General features: G+C 36.9%; 1 protein-coding gene and 1 long non-coding RNA gene across 2 annotated transcripts in view; one reads left to right on the forward strand and one right to left on the reverse strand.

Moving 5' to 3' along the window:
- The window catches only part of LOC146516599 (dolichyl-diphosphooligosaccharide--protein glycosyltransferase subunit TUSC3), a 103346-nt gene that overhangs the window by 23110 nt on the left and 58977 nt on the right, over positions 1 to 21259 (forward strand). Inside the window, exons 2-4 of the mRNA XM_085162458.1 lie at positions 16152 to 16321; positions 19444 to 19561; positions 20774 to 20914. Coding sequence (XP_085018584.1) covers positions 16152 to 16321; positions 19444 to 19561; positions 20774 to 20914 — 429 coding nt within the window. The remainder of the gene's footprint in view (positions 1 to 16151; positions 16322 to 19443; positions 19562 to 20773; positions 20915 to 21259) is intronic.
- Positions 800 to 3739, reverse strand: LOC146516600 (uncharacterized). Its single transcript, XR_014874520.1, has 2 exons — positions 1988 to 3739; positions 800 to 1848 (listed from the first exon to the last, which is right to left on the reverse strand). It is a non-coding gene; the product is annotated as an uncharacterized LOC146516600 (long non-coding RNA).

Below are 21259 nucleotides of genomic sequence, written 5' to 3' on the forward strand. Positions count from 1 at the left end.
TGCTGAGAGGTCCAGCGTTTACATTACCGACTATTTCAAAGTGACAGCCTGAGGTAAATTCTTCTTCAGTAAATTGGACTACCGGACAGGAGGACCTGAGACCCCATCGCACTATTTTTGGTAAGTTAAATGTGTTTGTAAACTAATCCGTAATTTAGGTCCTTAGCTAGCTACCTAGCTAGCTAAGATGAGCACTTGGCTGTTGGGGAAACTTGTTTTGTAAAGTTCGTTTAGCTAACCCGTGCAGGTGAATGAATTTACCCTGACTAAAGAAATCAAGAGAAACGCACCAGGCTGCTCAGTGACTAACCACGGTTACTGTACTTTTATATGAGTATTATACTGTAAGAGCAACAGGCTGGACTCTGCTTCTGCTCCTGTGCAGAGCTGATTATTAAATATGTGCAAACAGCAGCATGTTTTCTGTCGCTTTCCACATGTGGAACGACATTAACGCCAACTTTTAAAAACCTGGAACTTCAGTAACCCCTCATTAGTCAATAGCTACGAATTAAATAGCAAAGCCCGATACTTATGTACTGAAACCAACTACTTCCGCTTGTCAGCTTAAGTTAAAATGTTACATTTTTCCTCTGATTATTTTTTTAGCATTTTTTTTTACTCAGCTTGTTACAAATATTCAGGTTAAAAAACTGTCCTAATTATTTTTAATGAATTATGTTCACAAAGTCACATGTGCAGTACTCTGTACAGCTTGCATCCTTTAGGACAAATAATTTGAAACATTAATATTTCTTGTTCAATACTGAGCTGATAACACCTCTGTATGTTGTGACCAGGATGCAGCAGCAGACTGAACCTTGACTGAAACCTGCTCCATCATCTCATCTTTGCAGATGTCCATTTATAAAGCATCAACAACTCAAAGGTAAACATGATATTAGAAAATGTGTTAGTATATAAGGCCTTTAAAACAAATAAAAAATAAACAGCTGTCGGCAGAACTGTAGGACTGGACAACTTCAGATCCCGAGTGTGTGAGGACAGAAGGATCAGCTCTATTTCAGATTTGAGAGATAATCTTTATATTTCAGTTTGTGATGATTCTGTTCTGTTTGTGATTACAGGAGCCGTCCTGAGATTCAGACCTCAGCACCACCCAGTGACAGCAGACAGATCATCTTATATCTTCAATCTTTGTAGTAACTCCAAATTTAACTGAAGAAAACAGTACAAAGGTTAAAGTACCACATGTGCTGTCAGTGAAAGCTGCAGCTGTTTTATTGATAAATTTAAAGACAAAAAGTCAAAAGGATTAATCACTCATGTAACTGTGTCACTATACATCAGCATTAACAGTACCTCAGTTTGGTGTTTCAGAAAACTGCTGATCTCAGACCTGCACAACTTCTGTTTTAAACACTGAATGTACTCAGCTACATGAAGGGCACATGATGTTTTCTCTGACACAATTAAATAAAACCTGATTAAAGTCAAAGGTTGTTACTTGTATTTGAACTAAAAACTTGATCTGGAATTCTTTCACTGTTTTTTGACAATAGTGTGTTATTTATCATAAAGTAGTTAAGAGTCATTCATACCAGAGTAACCAGAGAGCACAACATATATTTAACTTTCTACAGGACTTAAAGCTATGATATTATGTAAAAGTCCAGAGCCTCTGAGGATTATCTGAGTACTTCTAACATTACACAAAGCAAAGGTCTCCATCAGTGTTCATGAAATGCTGGGTTTATCCTTCTTGTGAGGGAGCTGCTGGTGAAGATCACGAGCCCTGCTTGATCCCGGCGATGAGTTTCAGTCTTCCTGGTGTTTGTGAAATGATGCCTCTCACTGTGGGGCAACAGAATATCTGGCACAGGACAGCTGTAATGAAAGAAATTGAATTCGTTTTGAAAAAAAAAATCTTGGAAATGCCCTATATGTGAGAAGCAGATTTTGTATTTACTTTTCTTTTGCCAATCAAGATAACTAGAAGTATAATTTTCACCATACAATTACTAACCTTGTCATCTCCTGCACTGTCTGTTTTGGGCTCTGGGCTTGTCCTTCCCAGCGCTCATGAGACTGCTTTTGGTGCACTGTGGTATGAGGTGCTAACCTGTTGACAGTGTTGGGAAGGTTAATTTTAAAATGTATTCCACCAAAGATTATAGAAGTAATGTATTCTGAATACTTTACAACTACATGAATGTACTATTGCTGTGTGATTTATTACTCTTACTGAAGGCTATTCGCCATACCAATACCAACTAGATGTTAAAATCTTAATATAAATGAGTAACAGTAGGTGGACATTAGGTAAGGCTGCACTTTTTTCAGCGATCTCGTGTAGAAAACTATTCAGCGCATATATAAAACAGGTCAGCGGCTCCGAACCGTAGTAAAGGGACCTCTGGCTAATACATCATGTCGGGCTCATAGCTGAAAACTAGCTTTACTTTGTTGTCTGGGTCAACTTTGCTAGCGAGAGAGAGAGAGGCGTTGAAAGGCTGCTTATTGTTTCGGAGGAAAACACGAACACGGTGTACAGTCCAGTCTTAACAGCTTTCTTACAGCTGGGCTCATCAGGCACTCTTTTTGGCTGCAGTGGTTATTATTATATTTACATGCTTCCAGCTCCCGTTTCTGCTCAGTGACAGCTCATACTTTTCCTTTTCTCCCTCCCTCGCTCACAGACACATAACGGGTATGGCAGTCCATTCTCCCTGCAGCACGGACTACACTGCCCATGAGGCTACATTGTTTAGGGCGATGCCTGTAACACTCTGCTATTGCCTTCATATTAAATCATTTTTGTATAATAATTTTTAGAGGCTCTTATTGCGTGTTTTGTTTGGGTTTCCACCCGCGTGGAATTACCAAAAATAGAGAGACCATAGCCTAACATGAAAAAGGAAAATACCGCCATGTAATCCATTTATTTCAACAAACTAACTGTGTTCTCAATATCACCTATTGAACAGTAACGGATACATTTACTCATATTTTGTATTTTAAATACGTAACGCCGGTGCATGTATTACGTTACTGCCCAACACTGCCTGTTGATGAGATCTTGTGCCGTTCCTAAAACACCGGCCTCCAACTCCTAAAGAGACACGGGTGTACCTAAATTTAGCAAATATTAGCTTCAGGCTAGCTTGCTAGACAAATAGGCTAATACCAGCACTTTACCACAACTTCACCAGATGTAGCTAAAAAAAACTAAACTAATGTCCAGTCCAGTGGGACAGCAAGGAAAGATGACAAAAAATGATTACTTACTTGCGGTTTGGATGGTCCAGCTGAAATTGAAGCAGCCATTGAAAGACGGGAAGAGAGAAAGATGGCAGCTTGGTCAGCACTAGTGGCCTCTATAATATATGCAAATATATGCGTGCCGGAATCCCCGCCCCCCTCCCTGCGCGCACCCGGATGCCAAAACAGTGCCAGCATATTGAAACTGAAAAATGGTTTGAAACCGAAAAATGGATTGAAACCGAAAAATGGTTTGAAACTGAAAAATGGTTTGAAACCGAAAAAAAATGGATTGAAACCGAAAAATGGATTGAAACCGAAAAAAAAAAATTGTAAGCGAAAACAAAAGAATTACAGTTTCAATTAATTGTTTTTCACTATCAATTTTTTTTTTCGGTTTCAATACAAGATTTTTGAGTACATTTATTTCAATGACAATATTTTTTTTCGGTTTCAATATTTTTTTCGGTTTCGTTTCAAGGTGGCATCGTTCTGATTCCATACAATACCACCCACAACTGAATTGTGCTTCTAAAATCACAGAGCACACTGTAAGGATTGGCCCTTTCTTTGTTCCTTTTTTAAAGGTTTTGATTACATACTCAAATTGAATGCTGCACACATTGCACATATTGCCACAGTAACAGTGTAACACATACATTTTTGTTTGTTTTGTCTTTTGCTCACTTCAAATTGTGAGGCACGGTTCAAGAAGAGAAATTAACTCATTGAAAAAGCCAATCTAATATTCGCTTCGTTTCTGTTCAAATTTAAAGGAACAGCTAACACATGTTTAGGGCTCCACTTAGGTATTCTTGTTAAGAATAAAATGATTTTGAAATGGTTTTGAAATACAGTGCTGTGTAAAGGTTTTGAGCCACCCCTGAATTATTTTTTCCTTCCAAGGAGCCAGACTTTCTTGTAAATGTTTTACAGTAGTCTTGAGGAGTAGTTCTCCAGTAGTTGTCTTTGGACATTGGCTCAATTGTCACTTATTTTTAGTCCAGTCCTTATTCCTGAACCTTTTCAGAGGGTTATGTATAATAAAATCAGATTTATAAAGGTCAGTTTTATAATAAACTCTGGTAATAACACATTTAAATAAAGTTAAAGGTCATAAAATGAAATCTTATGAAATTGTTTGCAATGTGTTAGTTTTTTCCCCCTTGGTTTCTCTTTTTGAGGATATTTCAATGTGTCTTTGGTCTCGAGCAAACTATTATTTCTTGTCATTCCCCCCCAAAAATGTATTGCTGGCTAGTAATATATCACAATTTAAAAGTTTACCATGTGCAACCGTAAATAATTTGGCCTACAACGCTGCCTTGTATTTGTCTGTATATGATCAACTATGTGTGTGAAGGAAAATAATGTGATTCTAGTAAGATATTCAATTCAATTCATTCTTATTTATATATTCATTCAATGCTGTCTGGAAAGCATCTGATTACCAACTTCTTAATTTTTCAGCGTGATAATGATCCCTAACACCAATGAAAACACATATTCTAACACCTTAGTGAAATCCTGGGAGCTGGGACTTCAACATTACTGAAGCTGTGTGGAATCATGCTGGCGGATAATTGAACAAAAGGTGCAAAGATCCAAAGGAGAGCTTTGCAGCATTCTTCAGAAAGCCTGGAGAACTATTCCTGGAGACTATTTACTAGGGGTGCAACAATACTCGTATCGATATTGAACCGTTCGATACAGTGCTTTCGGTTCGGTACGCACATGTATCGAACAATACAAAAATGTTAAGTTATTTTATCAACTTTCCTTCTGACGATGTGCCGTGTTGTGGCTTTAACGTCATTTCAACGAGATTAATGCTGACAGCACTAGTGGGAACACAACGAATATGACTGCACATTTACGCCGACATCATCATAGTGCAAAGACAAGTGGAAGCAGACAAAAACAACAAGCACGCATGCTACAAACTTTACCCGAGTCATTTAGACAGCTGTTAGCACATGATTCTCCTTATGGGGATCTGATATGTTTAATATGCTGCTGAGAATATAGCCCAGAAGAAGTGTATAGTATAGCTTTTATTTTGGAAAGAGCCATTTCTCTGTAATAAACTCTCTTTTCCAAAGATGAGTGATTCCTCCATCAGATATATTTATTTATTTTATTACTTTGTTGTTCCAGCAACATTAAATTTAAAAACTGTGCTTTTGAGTTAAAATATATATTTATAATTTTAATAAATGACAAATTAAAAAGGCATGAACATTTTTTTTTGTATCGAAAAAATATCGAACCGTGACACCAAAGTATCGAACCCAACCGAACCGTGAATTTTGTGTATCGTTGCACCCCTACTATTTACAGAAATTACAAGAAATCTTTCCTAAGAGTTCAGGCTGTATTGAAGAATAAAGGTGGTCAAACTAAATAATTCAATTCAGTTTTATACATATAGTGCCGAATCACCACAACAGTCACCTCAAGGTGCTTTAGATTGTAAAGTAAAAACCCTACAAAAAGAGGGAGAAACCCAAACAATCAAATCACCCTATTTGAGCAAGCAATTAGCCACACTGGAAATGAAAAACTCCCTTTCAACATGAAGAAACCTCCAGCAGAACCAGGCTCAGGGAGAGCCAGCCATTTCCATGACCACGTGGGGGTGAAAGAAGGACGGACCTTCAAACTTGTTAGGATTGTGCAAACTCTGTTTTGCCCTATATGCTGTATTTCCACGTGTGTTTGCAATTGTTTTAATAAACTGCTTCACATATTTACAATTTTCCTAGAAAACTATAAAGAAATGAGGGGTATCTCAAGACTTTTGCAAAGAACTACAATTTTTTGCAGTGCACTAAAATTCATTTAGATTTGGTCCTTTCCAGAAAATATAACTTTAACAATATAATAAAGTTCCTCTTAATGATTAACTCTTCACTCAAAGTAACATTTGTGTCCTTCTCGATGGTATATAGTCAGGTAAGCTAAGCAGTGTGTGTTCATTCTAATAGTCCTGTGGAGTAGTTGTATGATTGACCTACCTTTTCCTCATCATGGAATTCCACTAACTTTTAATAATTTCAGTTAATATTGACTTTGCTCAGGTTTAAAACTGACATTAACTCACATTAGACTTGAGATGCTTTCCCAGTAACATAAGGTTTTAGTTTTTTTCTGACTGCCTGACCTTCTTCATAACTTTTTCTTTCTCAGTTTCTTTTTCTTTATTACATTCTCTTTCTCTCCCTCTGTCATCGTTACTTGTTACTTGGCCAAGTTATTTATTTATTTATTTTTTTCATTTTTCCCTCATACCTTGTTTTCATCCTGTTTTTTTTTTTTTTTTTCATTTATTTTCTGATCCTCCTTCCATCCACCTGGATTTATTGCTGGAAGTAGTATAGTGACCATATGCTCCTCGATTCTTGCACTGACTCGCTATTGTCAGGCTCACCCCTTGCCCTGTGTCTCCATCCCGAGTTTTTATTTTTTTATTAGGATGTCTTTATAACAAAATCAAACTGCACCATTGCTCCATGAAAACCAATTGATGCTCTATATTTGAAAAGGTGGGGGAAATGAAAAATAAGGGTAGATGACAGGATGAATATAGATCAAATACAGTCACGTAATCTTTTATGTATTTGACATATTTAAAAAAAAAAAAAAAAAAAAACACACAAAAAACAAACAAACAATTGTAGTCCTTAGGTAAATTAGTTAAAAACAGCGTGCATGACGTAGCGTAGGGCTGTTCGATATAACGATATATATTGGATGACGATATAAAAACGTCTATTGTTTCATTTTACGCTATCGTTTGTTTCGTGGTGTTGCAAAATAAGCTGTTTACGGCAATATTTTTTCATAGTTTTGACGGTCACTGTAGTGGCTATATTAATTTCTTAAAATTCTCTTTCTCTTATATCTAATATAACCACACTATGGACGGACAAGTGCCAGTTTTTATGCGTTGTGGTTAGCAACAATGACGGTAACAGCATTGCGTGTGCGCTTGTTTATGTTCCACATAAACCTTTCACAATAAAGCTCAAGATCCTGTTGAGACTTTTCAAAATAAACTGAATCACATGAAAGAGCAGATTATTTACGGATGAGAAGTAAAAAAGAGCTGCCAGGTGCTAAAAAATAAACCTTAGACTCAAACGTTAGAACAGGCTTTTCCCCGCAGCACGCTGTGTAATAAATATTCACAAAGAAAACGGCGGCCATTACAATTTATGTCTAAAAATGTATATCATATGTTATATTTGGTCATGCACAGCCTTAACGTAGCGCGCACATGTTATTATTTAATGAAAATTAAACCAAAATGAAGAAGCAGTGTGCTTAAAAACAAAGTACGCACCATCTTTCAAAACCTTGAAGAACCACTCTACACAGAAATAACATAGAAGTAATTATTTTGCATGTGGTAATCAGTCTGTCACATCATTGTAGAGGATTTTGACAGTCTTCTTTACACTGTTGCTTTATTTATTTGAGATTTGTGCTTATTTGTTTAGTCACAGATGTCTTAAGATCCTATACAGCAATTCAATCAGGTTTTTTTCCCCCCCAGCCATCAGATTTGCTATTGGGCTTGAGACCATTATCCTGTTATGTGATCCATTTTTAGCCAAGCTTAAACTGTTGTACAAATGGCCTCATATTTCACTGTGGAATACTTTGGTATACATGCAAGATGCCCAGATACTGTGTTGCAAAAAAAGCCTACCCCTTCACCACTGTGTTCCCCTGTTGGTATGAGGTGTTTGCGTTGATTTGTTGTGTTTGGTTTGTACCAAACATGGCACAGTGCATAGCCAAACATTTGAACTCTTTTTTTTTTTTTTTTGTATAAAAGATATTATTCCAGAAGATTCATGCTTTCTTCAGATGTGACTTGTAAAGCTGCTCTGTCCTGATATGTGCTTTTTTAGAGAGAAGCATTTTTTTTTCTCCTTGACCATTCCATGGTCAAACCTTGGGGTTAATTATTTTAACTATTTTGAATATTTTTTCAAATTCATTTGGAAAATAATCTTTTTCACAACACAATGATTCTCTTCAAGTTGTTTGGACACAGCCCTAGAAGTCTTTCCAGATCAATAAGCAGCAACAACTGCTTCTCAAACATCGATATTGATGTATTTCCTCTTTAGCATTGTTTGAGACACAGCTGAATCCTCCAGTTTTTATAGGTGATGGTCACATTTGCTGATGATTAGTTAATCAAGTGCATTTGATAATCAGCCCCTGGCTGCTACTTACCCTCTTAATTCTTAATTCTGGAAGTATTAAGGGTGTACTCTGTTTTTGACACACTGCTTCTTCATTTTTGTTAAATAAAAAATGACACGGTGTGAGATATTGTGTTTTGTAGTTAATCTGGAGTTGTATTTATACATGTACAAACTAAACAGATAATCTCTGACTTCTGTTTCTTTTCTTTGCCTGATAAATGTAACTAGAAAAAATACCATGAAATAGTAAATAAACACCTTGAAATGTCTTGTTAAAATATTGTTCCACAAGTAATTCTCATAAGATTGCTTGTTTTTTTTTTTGTTGTTGTTTTTTTAACGAAAATCAGCAAACAAAAAAAAAGAGAAAAACCCTACCAACCATAGATTGTTGGTAGGCCTATACTTATATATGTTAGACTGCAAGAAACAAGATGTGTTTGCATGGTTAGATTACTTACACTAATACACTTCTACTCTATAAAAGGCTTACTTGTTTTTTAATCTGCCAATTTGCTTTGGTCTGGTAAGATCACTTTGGTTATTATTAAATCAGTCTGGCTCCCCCTGTGTTCATAAATTTGCGCTATTAGATAATTAGATGCTCTCAGAACTTTTCACTTCCAAACAGACTCATTTCTGATTGTGGCCTTTGCTAATTTGCCGTGCTTGGTAAATATGGCCCAAAGAGTGACTCGTTTGAAAAATAAGTGATGTCAAATTGAATTCAAATAGGAAATAAACCGTTTTACATAAACAGTTTTACCCAGAGCTCTAAACACTGGTCTTAATGAAGCCGTTTCATAATATAATCATTTACCCTTTGAGCATTCAGTCTAGTAATTCGCATAATGCATGTTGTTTTATTAGTTTCATATTCTTCACATTTGGCCTATATCTCTTCTTAAAGGGCATTTAAACTGTCAAAAAAAAGTTAAAAAGTTCAGTTGAAACTTTGCAGACAGTCTAAACTAACAAACACAAAAGACTTAGGCACCCTATGGGGGGAAAAAGACAGAAGATTTAAAATGTCAAACCATTTGCCTTGGAGGTTTGGAAAAAAAACTGTAATCTGTAAGGAAAAAAATAGGCAAACCTTTAGATATTCTATAAGCATCACTGACAGAGACAACCTTTGGCACTAATAGGAGAAAAGATATAAAGTAAAATTAAATCACCGGAGGGTGACAGATTGACAAAGGGTACAGAAAAATGCATTTATTTCAAATAATTGTTATTAGGCAGATAAGCTGACAAATCCTTACCCAAACACGTCTAGTGACAAGTCATGATATTTTTGGGAAGCACAGATTATGGGCTGACAAGTGTGGAGTCGGCAAAATGAAAGCTTGTTTTATTCAGTGGAGGTGAGAGAGAGGAACAATAACTGACTTGCACAGATATGCTGCCAATATGTCTGATGTTATATGTGATAGCATCTTAACACCTTATCTGTTCTCTACCCTTTAAAAATCCTGAAAACATGTTCACAGAATTTCCCTGATTACCTGTGTGTGTGTGTGTGTGTGTGTGTGTGTGTGTGTGTGTGTGTGTGTGTGTGTGTGTGAGAGAGAGAGAGGGTGAGATCTGCTTGAAAATGGACAAATTGATGCAAAACAAATGTTTGCATTATTTTTAGTCTGGGGAAAAGTGTTTCTTATTATGGCTTTGTGCTCACTTGTCCATATTAATAATTGTTCTCTGTTATGTTGTCTTGTTCTCTCTTTTAAACTTTATTTTATACGTTCTTTCCTTTTTTATCCCCTTAATTAGTACCCATTGCCATATGCAGGATTCTTTTTTATTTTCTATCCCACCACTGAATCAATTTATACACCCTGATTTCTTTAACCTCTTGCTAACATCCTTCCTATATTTTTCATTATATCTTATTCAATATAAATAAATCAAAAGAAAAGAACCACTATTATTATTTTTTTCCTTCCTTCCTCAATTCCTGTGTCCTCGTGAGCTTTTATAGTGCATCAGTATATGAGTATCCTTTATGTATCTTTACTTTAACACAACACAGAAAGGTCATCATAAGGACACTATGATTACAAGAAACTGACCAAGAATAAGTCTTTGTTGGGATTCACAAAAGCAACATGATTCTGATGATGAGAGAGGAAGAGCGAGTCTTTGTTCCTTTATTATATGAAGTCAATTTCTAGTAATCCCCCTTTCAATGGGAGAACTGAAGCAAACTGTTTGGAGGCTGATGACCAAAGCAGAAACCCATTCACTCACAATAGCCCTTGGTTAAGACTGCCTGGAGCAAGGGATTGAGAGAAACAAACACTGTTAGCTTTTTATGTTGAATATTCACAGATCAAACCCCTGGCTGTTTGCAAACGAGGTATATAAAGATACTCCATAGAGGTTTTAAGAGTAATGCCGATGTGAAACACACATATACAAACATATGTAGGAAAATTTAAAACCATTTCTTTCAACACCACCCCTTCCTGTGCATGTGCCCTTGTTATGGCACCATCATTGAAGAGTGTTACAAATTGTACTCTCTACATTTCTTCAAAGGAACTTCTCAGTTGGCCTTTGAAGACAGAAACATAAAGACAGGACAATTTGTTTCTCTGTGCAGGCTTTTTCGAAATGATAAAAAAAAAAAAAAAATTGCATGTGCATTTTATCTTTTAAACAGTGAAAATAAAAATGAGAATTTCAAGTGGCACAATAGAGATTTAAACTAATCTTTGGCTTTTCTGAAGTAGAAACTACATTTTCTTTTCGACTGAGAGGTGAAGGACTTTTATTAAGAAAACAATACAAAAATAAAACTCGTAGCAGCCATGACTGAACTAGTCAAATCAGTCTTTAAAATGTTCCTCGAAAATCTTTCTCACATCATTCTTCTTCACAGAAAACCTTTGCTGCCTTTTTATTTTGGGTGGGAACTTTAACCTCTGTCAAACAAAGTGATGCAAAAGTGTTATCAGCTGCAAAGTTGACCATACATATCAGCTTATGATTCAACACCACATAGCTGACAGTCTAATTTATAACTAGCTTTCTTAATTCACAAACTGGTCCTTTGTTTCACTTACTGATATATTTTCTAACAGTTTTATGGCTGGCAGAGTAAGTGTATGGTTGTGCAACTAGATGACTAAGAAACTAACTGGCCTCTTTCATGCCCCACTTAACCTCTTTCTACATGGTCATTGCTGGATGAATCAGTCGCCTTATATGTCATGCATCATACTCCTGGCTGTCTAATCACATCTCTTCAAATTATCTTTCTGTGCTGTTGGGACGCACTGCTAGTAAGATCTTTGTGGGTTTGTTGTAAAGTAACTTTTGTTGTATTTATTTTACAAGTCATGACACTCAGTTCTTAGCACTGTAGTGGCTTTGTGGTGAAAGCAATGTGAAATGACAGTGAGGTGTTTGACAAGAGGATAAAACAATTCAGGAAACAAGAAAAGCAAGGGCAAAGAATGAACTGGAGATTAAGTAAGAAATAGATATGATGAGACAAGAGAGTGAGAGCAAAATGGAAATTTGTGAACATAGAAAAGATTTAGTACTAGGTTCACTTGTAGTGTTACAATTTGCTCCATACCCTATGAACTATAGTTTTTTGTGTGTGTCTGTGTTACAGAGAGGTTAAGGGATTCATATTTGGTAATACAAAAGGAGATGGATAAAACAGGATATCTGTAGACCATTTGTGCGTTTTACTCACTGGATAACACGCACACATGCACGCTTGGTTAAGATTCATTTCCATGCCCTGTGTGAGAAAAAATAAATTATTTGTTATCGCCTTGATAGACCAAATACATCACGCCAAAGTGTGTGTTGTGACCCTCATATAACAACTAGTGCTTTGGTGACACGTGTGATTCTTATATTTAACATTTTGTATTGCCCAAAGTTAAGTTTCAAAAAGCAAAGAAAGCAATACAATGTGTTACTTTTCACATAAGTTTCTTTTTTGCATCACTCAACTTGTTTATGACTCTCTTATGTTCACCTGTTTATGCTTCATTTTCTATTGTTACCAAGGGTCCTTTGAAGTTTCCCAACATTGTTCTTTTATTTTGTTTTTCACAAAGTGCTGTATCCTTGACATAGGATAGATGTTTTTTACTTTTTTACTTTGCAGTGTGTATGGTTTCATTTCATTTTGTGTTCCTTCATATGTACCAGTTATAGTCATCTGAAGGCATCTTTTTTTTAAAAAAAAAAAAAAAGGAAAGGAAAAGCAAAGCCAAAATTAAAGTCTTTTTGTTCTATGTTCAATTATTCAGTGCTAGAAGAAGAAAATGCTACATTTCAAAATGACGAATGTTAGACGGTTCAAGAACAGTATTCAGTTTACTGTATGCCTGCGATATGCATTTTAGGTAGAATTTATTGGAATGTTGTGGGCTTCTATTTTTACATAACCCCCTGTGCCCAGCCTATAGCGTTGTTTGTGGATATTTTGATTTGGATCAGGTGACTGACTTGAGTTTTACCCCTGATACTGCTGGATAAACAGAAACTCACTCAGGAATGAGGTCACACAAATCTCAGGTTTTCACTCGCGAGAGGGAAGCAGTTGTTTCCAACCCACTTCAACTTGCGTCCCCCTGCAGGCTGCTTTCATTCCTTACACACATGAATATGCATAGTCTCATTAACATGTGACATCTTACACAGGCATATATGTGAACAAAGAGCACTGTCTGTGTGTGTGTGTGTGTGTGTGTGTGTGTTTGTGTGTATGTTTGTGTCAAGATATGGCCCTGTGAACGCCTCCTTAAAAAGCCGGTGACAGGAGTCCAGCGGTCCACCTAAACAAAGGGCTCTTACACTTAAGCATGTACAGAGTAGGTGTCCTCCCATAGTATAAATCAGAAAGAGAAGGTATGACCTCTCTCATGACCTTAGGATGTGTGTGTATGCCAGAGTGCTCTGGAACGCAGAGTCTTTGCAGACTACTAAGGATCAGACATCCTATCAATATACAATTGATTATATACCTCTAAATATTATTGATTATATGTTCCTAAGTACAAATGACAATCATGAAATATCACTCCAACACTTGGCTATTAGGAACATTTCATTTCTTTGCCCCATTATCATACCACAGCATAGTGGTATGCTGTTGTCATCATCTGTCTTTGAAGAGTCATCCTATCTGACCTTACACGTCATACACAATGACTAAATTTGACATTTAATGACAGTCTTTTGCATTGTCAAAAAAATGTTCACTTTCAAACACAGTCACAAAAAAAATAACCAGGAACGTTGGAGTGCAGTTATTTGCATATATAGCTTAATAAGTCTCTTATTTGCCCACGCAATTATTTTACTTGATTGAATTTTAACTGTGAGACTGGACAAGTTGAGAAATGCTTTCAAGCTAAATTAAACTACTTTAAATTGCTAGTTTAGTAGAGCTGTAAAACATTAATACTGGTAGCAGTGCAGCTGTAAAATAATTTCAGTAAGGCTAATCATACATGCCATAAGACCCATAATTTCACTCTCAAAATGGTGTGATAATGTAATTATGCAGTTTTATGCCAATTAGTTGTCAGAAAAAATGTAGTACAGTGCAAAATCTAAATTTAAATATAAATGTATGTTTTGTGACTTGCTTTTATATTGTCTCAATAACTTTTGTGTTTCCTTGCTGATTCAGCCCCTCATTTTAGACCTCCATACAGCAGCTCATACCTGAAAATTGGCACAAGTAAAAGTGTTTTTTTTTTTTTGAAGTTGTTGTTTTGGTTTTTTTAAACTAGCTACTCTGTAATGGTCCTGAAAAAATAGTGTGCAATCTTATCTATACTCACATAGTACTTCTGAATCTTTTCAGCAGTAGTGTGTGTGTGTGTGTGTGTGTGTGTGTGTGTGTGTGTGCGCGCGTGCGTGTGTGCTAGTGCATGCGTGCAACAAAAGTTAGACAGTGCATCATTACTGCAGTATGATTGGCATCCAGGACTGACAGTTCTCCTTTTGGGGGTGAATGCACACGGGCAGCAACAAGGTACATAAATCAAAGGCAGAAAAGCAGAGGTGTATAGAAACCACTTTGTACCTCATGTGGACATTCACACTATTGTGTATACATTTGTGTTTTTGTGTAGTACTTATTGTTGCCTTTTCGTGTTCCCTTGGGAATCTCCTTCCTCATTATACATGGCCCTCCTGGGCCATGTATATATAGGAGTGTGTGTATGTGTGTTGTCTAAAACACACAAGCAATACTGCAGAAATACATGTCAGCAGCTGTGTGTATTGCCTATTTCTGCCTCACTCTCTTCCTCTTCCTCCTTTTAGTTTTTGTTTGTCTCTGTCAATCTTGTCCCCAGGCAGTTTACTGGAGAGATTTAGACAACAGCTCTGCTTTCTTCAGCCAAGTCTATGACCTGATGTGTGTGCGCGCGCGCGCGTGTGTGTGTACATGTAAGAGTGAGCAAAAGAGATTTTGTGCCCAATTAGTAGCTGGAGTGAAGTGCAATGCTAAATTATTTAGTTACTGTCTACTTGATCCAATGCTACCAAATTTGGGGAGAGAGTAATGGAGACAGTAAGATGAAAAGTTAATCTACATATGTAATATGTGATGACAGAATGCTTGCCGATGATCTCTGCCATGCTTCAACCCTGAATTAAATGTCCCTCTGCCAATACCAGAGATGCGTGCATATGATGGCTTCTAAAACTGACAGTGAGAATTAGAAAGCATGATCGTGAACTAGGCTTGGGCAATTGGACGAATATATCGACTATCGACGATAGGCTGAGCCCATCGTCAATTGTTTTTACAGGGATGATTTATTTATTTATTTGCCCATGAGTAAGTTTGCTAATAATGATGGAGCTAATAGAAGCATCAACAGAAAAAAATAAGTAAATAATAGCGCTGTTTTAACAGCACCCTCTTTCATCTGCGAGCAAATGCACCCTCCTCAGAGTGCGCCCAAATGCTTGTTGATGGAGCTGCAGAAGGTGGTGATAGCCGCATACTCAGCCGGATGGTGGACACGTACATGCTCATGCAAGTTAGTCGTGTTTGAGTACTTTGCTCGCACTATACGTCTGCACAAGCGGCACACCTCTTTGCCTCTTTCCTCTCTACCTCTTTCATCTGGTTTAAAGCCAAAGAAATCTCACATTGGCAACTTTATATTTTTTTAGTGCTGTCATCGTCAATGCGCCGTCATCACGACTAACGCGATTACCAATGAACCCATCTGGAGCACAGACTGAGTCGAAATCCCTGAAATGTCCCTGTCAACGCATTTCGGGCAGTTTGTCCAAAGTTTGTTCATTCTGCACTCCAGATGGGTTGAGTGCGTAAAAAATTAAAATTGCGTTAATTGTGATGACCACGTTAACGCCGCATTACCGCTGACAGCCCTAATTTTGGGGGGGAAATTAGTTTGTACCCTATTAATATTTATAGGCCAGTAGTCAAACCTATTTTTTATTTAAGTCTTCTACCACCACTGAGTCACCCTTGGACTTTCAGTCAGAGTATACATGCTTCACATGAGGAGAAAAGGCTGGAAGAAACATTGCCGTTTTTTAAGATAAAATGTAAGGAAGCAGGATCATACATACTACAGTCTTATTTCCCTGAATTGTTACTTAACTATGATTGCATTGTTCTTCTTTTTCCTATAAAATCCTAATGGGATGTATTATTTCCACCTCTTTCTTTTTCTGGGTGTTCAGAACCTGCTGTCAGAGAAAGTTGACCAGATGATGGAGTGGTCTTCTCGGCGTTCGGTTATCCGGATGAATGGGGACAAGTTCCGTCGTTTTGTCAAGGCCCCACCCAGAAACTACTCTGTCATCGTCATGTTCACTGCCCTACAGCCTCAAAGGCAATGTTCTGTCTGCAGGTATATACACGTACACGCGCAGTACACCTACTGTAGGACACAATGTGCCATAGCTCTTACTGTAACAGCTATTCCTTTGTCCTTCCCGCTATTGCCCAAGATGTCATGGCCTCCTGTGAGTTTTCTTGCTACAATGAAAAAGTCCTTTCAACTCATGTTCTTTTCTTCTGTACTACCAAAAGGAAATGAATACTGTCCACAGAACAAGTCCCATAGCCACTTATATACTAGAAGCATTAAATGCACAGGGAGATTTAAAAAAATAACAACAACAACAACAGACAAAACTCCAACTGCAATCTTAAATTGTAATTACTACTTAAAAAATCCAACCTGTATCACATTTGCAGCAGAATCAGGTACAACACAGCAAGGTCAAGTACCTGTATAACAAATTAGATTACTCTCTCTAAGATTACTGTCTCTCTAATCTAATCTGAGGTTCTTCAACAGTTTTTTTTTCTTGTCTTGTCCATGATGGTGGAGAGGTTGGAATGGAAGAAATTGATTCTGTGGAAAGCTATGTTTTATACGCATAATGAGTAGGGATGGGTATCGTTTAGGTTTTATCCGATACCAGTACCAAACCGGTACTTTTGAAACGGTGCCGGTGCTTAAACGGTGGACTAACCGGTGCTTAAAGAATGGAGAACACACACTTTGTCCAAAAACCTCTTATGTTTAGCTGTTTTTTTTGTTTTTTTTTTGTAAAAAGATAATAATGTTAGCCTTTTCTGTATACCATATGTGTACCATATATGGTATCACTCTTGGCTGGAAGCAGTGCTTAATCAATGGAAAAAAACACCAATTTTGTCTAAAAACCTCTCATGTTTAGCTGCTTCCCGCTTTTCTTTGGTCATTCTAGGCTTTTTGGCCAGGGTGACGGGAGTATCTGTCATCAAACAAGAAGACTACGAAGGTGTTTGCTAGTTCACCTTACATGCATTAATTTAATAACGTGGTTAGCTTACACACGAACAACATTAAACTACTCACGCAGAGAAGAACGGCTGCTGCTGCCATCATCATCCGTCATCATTTCTGCTACACTGGCAGGGCTAGGGGCCAGGACTCTCCTCTTCGGGTTCTTGGGGGATGTTGCTCCGGGTCAGATAACAGGCATCACACCCGCAGTAGATGTGCACGGTGTGAGGTCTCGCAGCAAGCTATCAAATACGGCGCATTTCTCGGCTTTTAACAAAATTCTATACGTCGCCAGGTGTTTCATCAGATTCGAGGTGTTACCTCATTTGCACAGTGTTACCTTAAAGCACTTGTTGCAGGCTGCTGAGTTTGCATCTTTTGCTGTGAAGTACAGCCAGGCTTTTGACCGCTTCGCCTTGGGCATTTTTAATCTGTAGCTCTGCTCTAAAAGAACGTATGTACCTGGGCCCGCCTACTACGCTTGCAATGGTAAAATGATTGGCTAGAATCCAAAGTGTATAACATCTCAGGAAAAAAAAAGCACCAAAATAAAGCACCGAAATGTGCGCTGCTTTTCGGTCTGGTTACTACTGTTGATGTCAGAACCGTACCCATCCCTAATAATGAGTTGAGATCAGGAGTGATTGATTGATTAAGAATTCTAGTTGGGTTGGATCAAATACTTATTTCACTCAATAAAAAAATATATATTTATAACTTTTATGTCATATATTTTGCTTTTTTGTTTTCTTTGGGGGGCAGGTAGATATTATCTCTCTCCATCCGAATGAAACTACCATGAAAATTAGACACTGTTCATTTCTTTGCAAGTGAGAAAAATTTAAATTCAGCAGTGGCTGAAATAATTATTTCTCTCATTCTATTTTTAATGAAAATTTGTTCTTATGTGAATCTACAACTTTAACGCCCTGACAAGTGTTAAATTATATTTCAGCACCATGGACAGTTCTTATCGTGGCACTGGAGTTCATAATTGAGACAGCTCTAGAGCTGTCCATGGTTATGAAAGCTTCTTGTCTGAGAACCCAAAATGTGGTTTTAGTGTTACGTGTGATACTGCAGTCTGCTGCATATTACTTAATTATTTCTTGCTTGTGTGATGGTTTGTTGTGATGATGGTTTTTGATGGTATTTTTGTTTTTTCAGTCATACTAATTTATATTAAAAACAGTGGCTATTACAAATTTTAGGAATTTCCAGTTTGAGAACTCAAATAGTGAATGCTTACACAAATAACAAGATTAATCTGAGAATGTAGTAAAAATTCCATACGAATTTAGTCTGTAACTGCTTCATTTTGTATGCTAAACCTAGCCAGCTCCTCTTTGCTATGTAGTAAAAACCAGGTAGCTGACCATATGGTTGTGTCCAAAGGGGTATCCAGCCAGCTGATGAAATCATCACTGACCTTCTCTATCTTGACCTGGCTGGTTTCTTTAATCAGCCACTCTTCTACGTCATCAGTCACTTGATTGGATAAGTTATTCATCAGCCATGTCAGTACCACACAGCAGGCAGGTAACTCAATAAATCGTTGCCAAACCAGATTCTGCAATTTACAGTTTAATACACACCACAAATACAAAGTCCTTTCATTCAAAATATATAAATTCTAAATCCAAAAATTATGTTTGTTTGTATGTGTTTTTAATCTAACAACAAACTAGCGAACTTATATAATACTTACTATATAAAACTATATAAACTATTATATAAAACGTATACTGTATAATTAACAGATGTATACATTAATGTCACTCCTTTTGTCTTTTGCCTTCACTTTCTGTCTTTCCTTGCTCCAAGCATTCTCTTATTAACATTAGTGTGACATCATTAGAAAAAGAGAGCAAGGAGAGAGTGTAAGATGGATGTTAGATGGTGACCTGAGTGTCTGCTTTAAGAGGACTATCGGGCAGTGAAAACGATGGCTAATCACTGGAGTCCTCACTCCCACATCACTCTTAAGCTCTGTCCCAGTTTCATACTACATACTAATTTTAACTAGGCTTTTTAAGTTTTGGAACTTAAGTACGCAAAAGAATGATTGTTTTTGAGCATAGCACTGATGGCAAATGTTTTTGCACATGCTTGTGTTTATTGTGAATGTAATACTGTTGCATTTTACAATTGTAAATTAATATATATCTCTTCTGTCTGTCCTGTTTATTTTGTAGGCAGGCAAATGAGGAGTACCAGGTCCTGGCAAACTCATGGCGGTACTCATCTGCTTTCTCCAACAAGCTATTCTTCACGGTAGTGGACTATGATGAGGGAGCTGATGTTTTCCAGCAGGTAACCATTTTCAACTGGTTCGCTTAAACCCACTGCAGTCTTTAGATTGTCATACTCACTACCTAAAGTTGCACTAAAAATAATGATAATTTGATGTATGTTCATGCATCTGTTGGATTGAGGATAGAACTAGATTGTTTGTTAGTACTTGCTATTCCTCCACTGGTTCCTTCTTTGTTTTTGTTTTACCAGATATTTAAAACTCAGAAAAGAGGCATCAAAAAAATAGCTGTCATTTTTGTTTTTGGGTTTTTTTTTTGTTTTGTTATTATAAAATACTTTTAGAACTTTCAATATTGATTGCATATTGATATAAAGCCTGTTTTTTTTTTTTTAGTTATTTTCTTTCTTTTATCATGATTTAGATTAACAGTAATCCAGCAAAAACCATGTTAAGTGCTAAGATTTTTTTTGCTTTTACTTTTGTTTTTGTACTTTTCTGCTTACTATTTCTGTATATTTTTCTTTCTCTTTTATTGTTTTGATGGTTACTTCTTGTCCTCTGTCTTGTATTTTGTTGTTTAGTATTGAGTTTTAGCATGGTGCAGGGTCCTGACCTGATTTTTGGGCTTTCCTTAAAGTCCTTGAAGTTACATAGCATAACTGTAAAGATAGTCAAATGTGTTTGATCATTTTGGCAGTTGAAAGGTTTCACATAATAAAACATAACTGGTAACACTTTTTCCTTGACAGTTCTCATAAATTTTAACAACAAATGTCTTGGGTGCAAAGTCTAGACAGGATTTGGAACTTCAACAAAAAGTTGAAGTTTAAATGCAGTATTTACCTGACAGCAGCACTTTAGAATTTGGCTCCTGTGAAATGGTACTGATACAAAAGCAGAGTGAGTGCAGCTTTGCTGCCTGATGCTCTCTGGCAGTAAGGATATCTTCACTGAAAGTTTTGGCTAATATTTTGTTGTTTGTGTCACCTTAGTGATGACTCATTCATGAAACTGTTTGTGCTGGAAATGACAACATATGAATTTCATTTGCCGAACTTCATAACAAAATTTAAAGCTGAGGAAGTGAAAAATGCTACATCATCCCACATAATAGAAGTATGTGGAGGAAATGCCAGCAATGAAAACACATTCAAGCCTATGCCACCAGTCTGCTAATATGTTATGATTTTAGGATAATATTTTGCCCTTGTGTATTTAATGATTCATTAACTTAATATCGTCTTCATTGTGTGTTCTCTTTCTCTTAGTTGAACATGAACAGCGCCCCAACCTTTATGCATTTCCCAGCAAAGGGAAAGCCAAAAAGGGCTGATACATTTGATCTGCAAAGGATTGGCTTTGCCTCAGAACAGCTTGCCAAGTGGATTGCGGACCGCACAGATGTTCAGGTACTTTATAATCAAAACGTTTGTTCAGTTTTGTGCAGTTGCAGAAACATTCATGTGTTTGTGAGAAATGATGAAGAAACCTGTGTAGATACACCTGCAATAGTTTTTTGTAGATATGGTTAGAACTGTTGAAACCCCGTGTATTGCAGTTTATTGACCTTTTTGATAAATGGACTGGTTTATCAGTCTGGTTTGAGTGTATACTCAAAACACTTTCTGCTACAAGTCTCATTCACTCATAAATTCATACAACACTTTTCTATGTGACTAAGTGTTTTGTCTTCAGTGGATGCATCCCCGACAACGCTTTCCTTCAAATTGGCCATTACAGTGTAATGCTGAGGT

Source organism: Neolamprologus multifasciatus, chromosome 6 (assembly GCF_963576455.1).
Source record: "Neolamprologus multifasciatus chromosome 6, fNeoMul1.2, whole genome shotgun sequence".
Classification (NCBI taxonomy): domain Eukaryota; kingdom Metazoa; phylum Chordata; class Actinopteri; order Cichliformes; family Cichlidae; genus Neolamprologus; species Neolamprologus multifasciatus.